Genomic DNA, 1,065 nt, shown 5'->3' with positions numbered 1-1,065 from the left:
CCGGCAGCAGATCCCCCTCCCGGGGCGACGCCACATCCAGTATCTTCTGGTACCACCGCCGCTTCGGCGGTCTGGCAGAAACTGTACTCCTCCCTGCTCCTACCGCCGGCAGGGAAACTGACGCAGCGGACATCATCGGCGGCACATGTCTGCGGTACAACAGGCCGCCTCTTCATAACGGACAGAGTCAGCAAACGGCAGCTTCTAGTCGACACGGGTTCGGACCTCTGTGTATATCCCCGCAGGCTCGTCCATCGACGCATGGAACGTACCACCTATGACCTGTGTGCGGCTAATGGCACTACCATCCACACATACGGATGGCTGCCTCTCAGCCTCAACTTGGGCCTACGCCGAGAATTCACGTGGCGCTTCGTGGTGGCCGACGTCCCGCATCCTATCATCGGTGTGGACTTCCTGTCGCATTTCGGTCTCCTGGTGGACTGTCGGAACAACCGCATCCTGGACGGGGTCACGACGCTGTCAGCCCCGGCATCAGCGGCCAACGCACTGATCCCCAGTGTAAAGACCATCAGCAGCAACACACCGATCGACAGCCTCCTCACAGAGTTCCCGGACCTGACCCGCCCAGCTGGAGTCCAGCGCGAGATACGACACAACACCGTCCACCACATCAGGACTGTGCCTGGCCCACCAGTAACCAGCCGACCACGGCGACTGGCACCGGACCGACTCGCTATCGCAAAGGCCGAGTTTGACGCCATGTTGCGGGATGGTACAGTTCGTCGATCAGAGAGTTCATGGTCGTCGGCACTACATATTGTGCCCAAGAAAGACAACGGTTGGCGTCCTTGCGGCGACTATAGAGCACTAAACGCCCGGACAATTCCTGACCGCTACCCAGTCCCGCATATCCATGACTACGCACACCAGCTCCATGGCTGTACCATTTTTCTCCAAAATCGACTTGGTACGAGCCTATAACCAAATTCCCGTCAATCCCGGTGATATGCAGAAGACGGCCATCACCACTCCATTCGGCATATTCGAGTTCCCCTTGATGTCCTTCGGCCTGCGCAACGCCGCACAGACCTTCCAACGTTT

General features: G+C 58.7%; 1 protein-coding gene across 1 annotated transcript; it reads left to right on the top strand.

Annotated features, from left to right (window-relative positions):
* Positions 1-261: 261 nt before the first annotated feature.
* LOC111865653 lies at positions 262-802 on the top strand (the record flags this gene model as incomplete). Its single annotated transcript, XM_023853837.1, has 1 exon — positions 262-802. A coding segment is annotated over exon 1 (541 nt), but the record flags the coding sequence as incomplete, so codon positions are not given.
* Positions 803-1,065: the final 263 nt, after the last annotated feature.

Source organism: Cryptotermes secundus, unplaced genomic scaffold (assembly GCF_002891405.2).
Source record: "Cryptotermes secundus unplaced genomic scaffold, Csec_1.0 scaffold11931, whole genome shotgun sequence".
Lineage (NCBI taxonomy): Eukaryota > Metazoa > Arthropoda > Insecta > Blattodea > Kalotermitidae > Cryptotermes > Cryptotermes secundus.
This window is presented reverse-complemented; position numbering and strand designations above follow the sequence as displayed.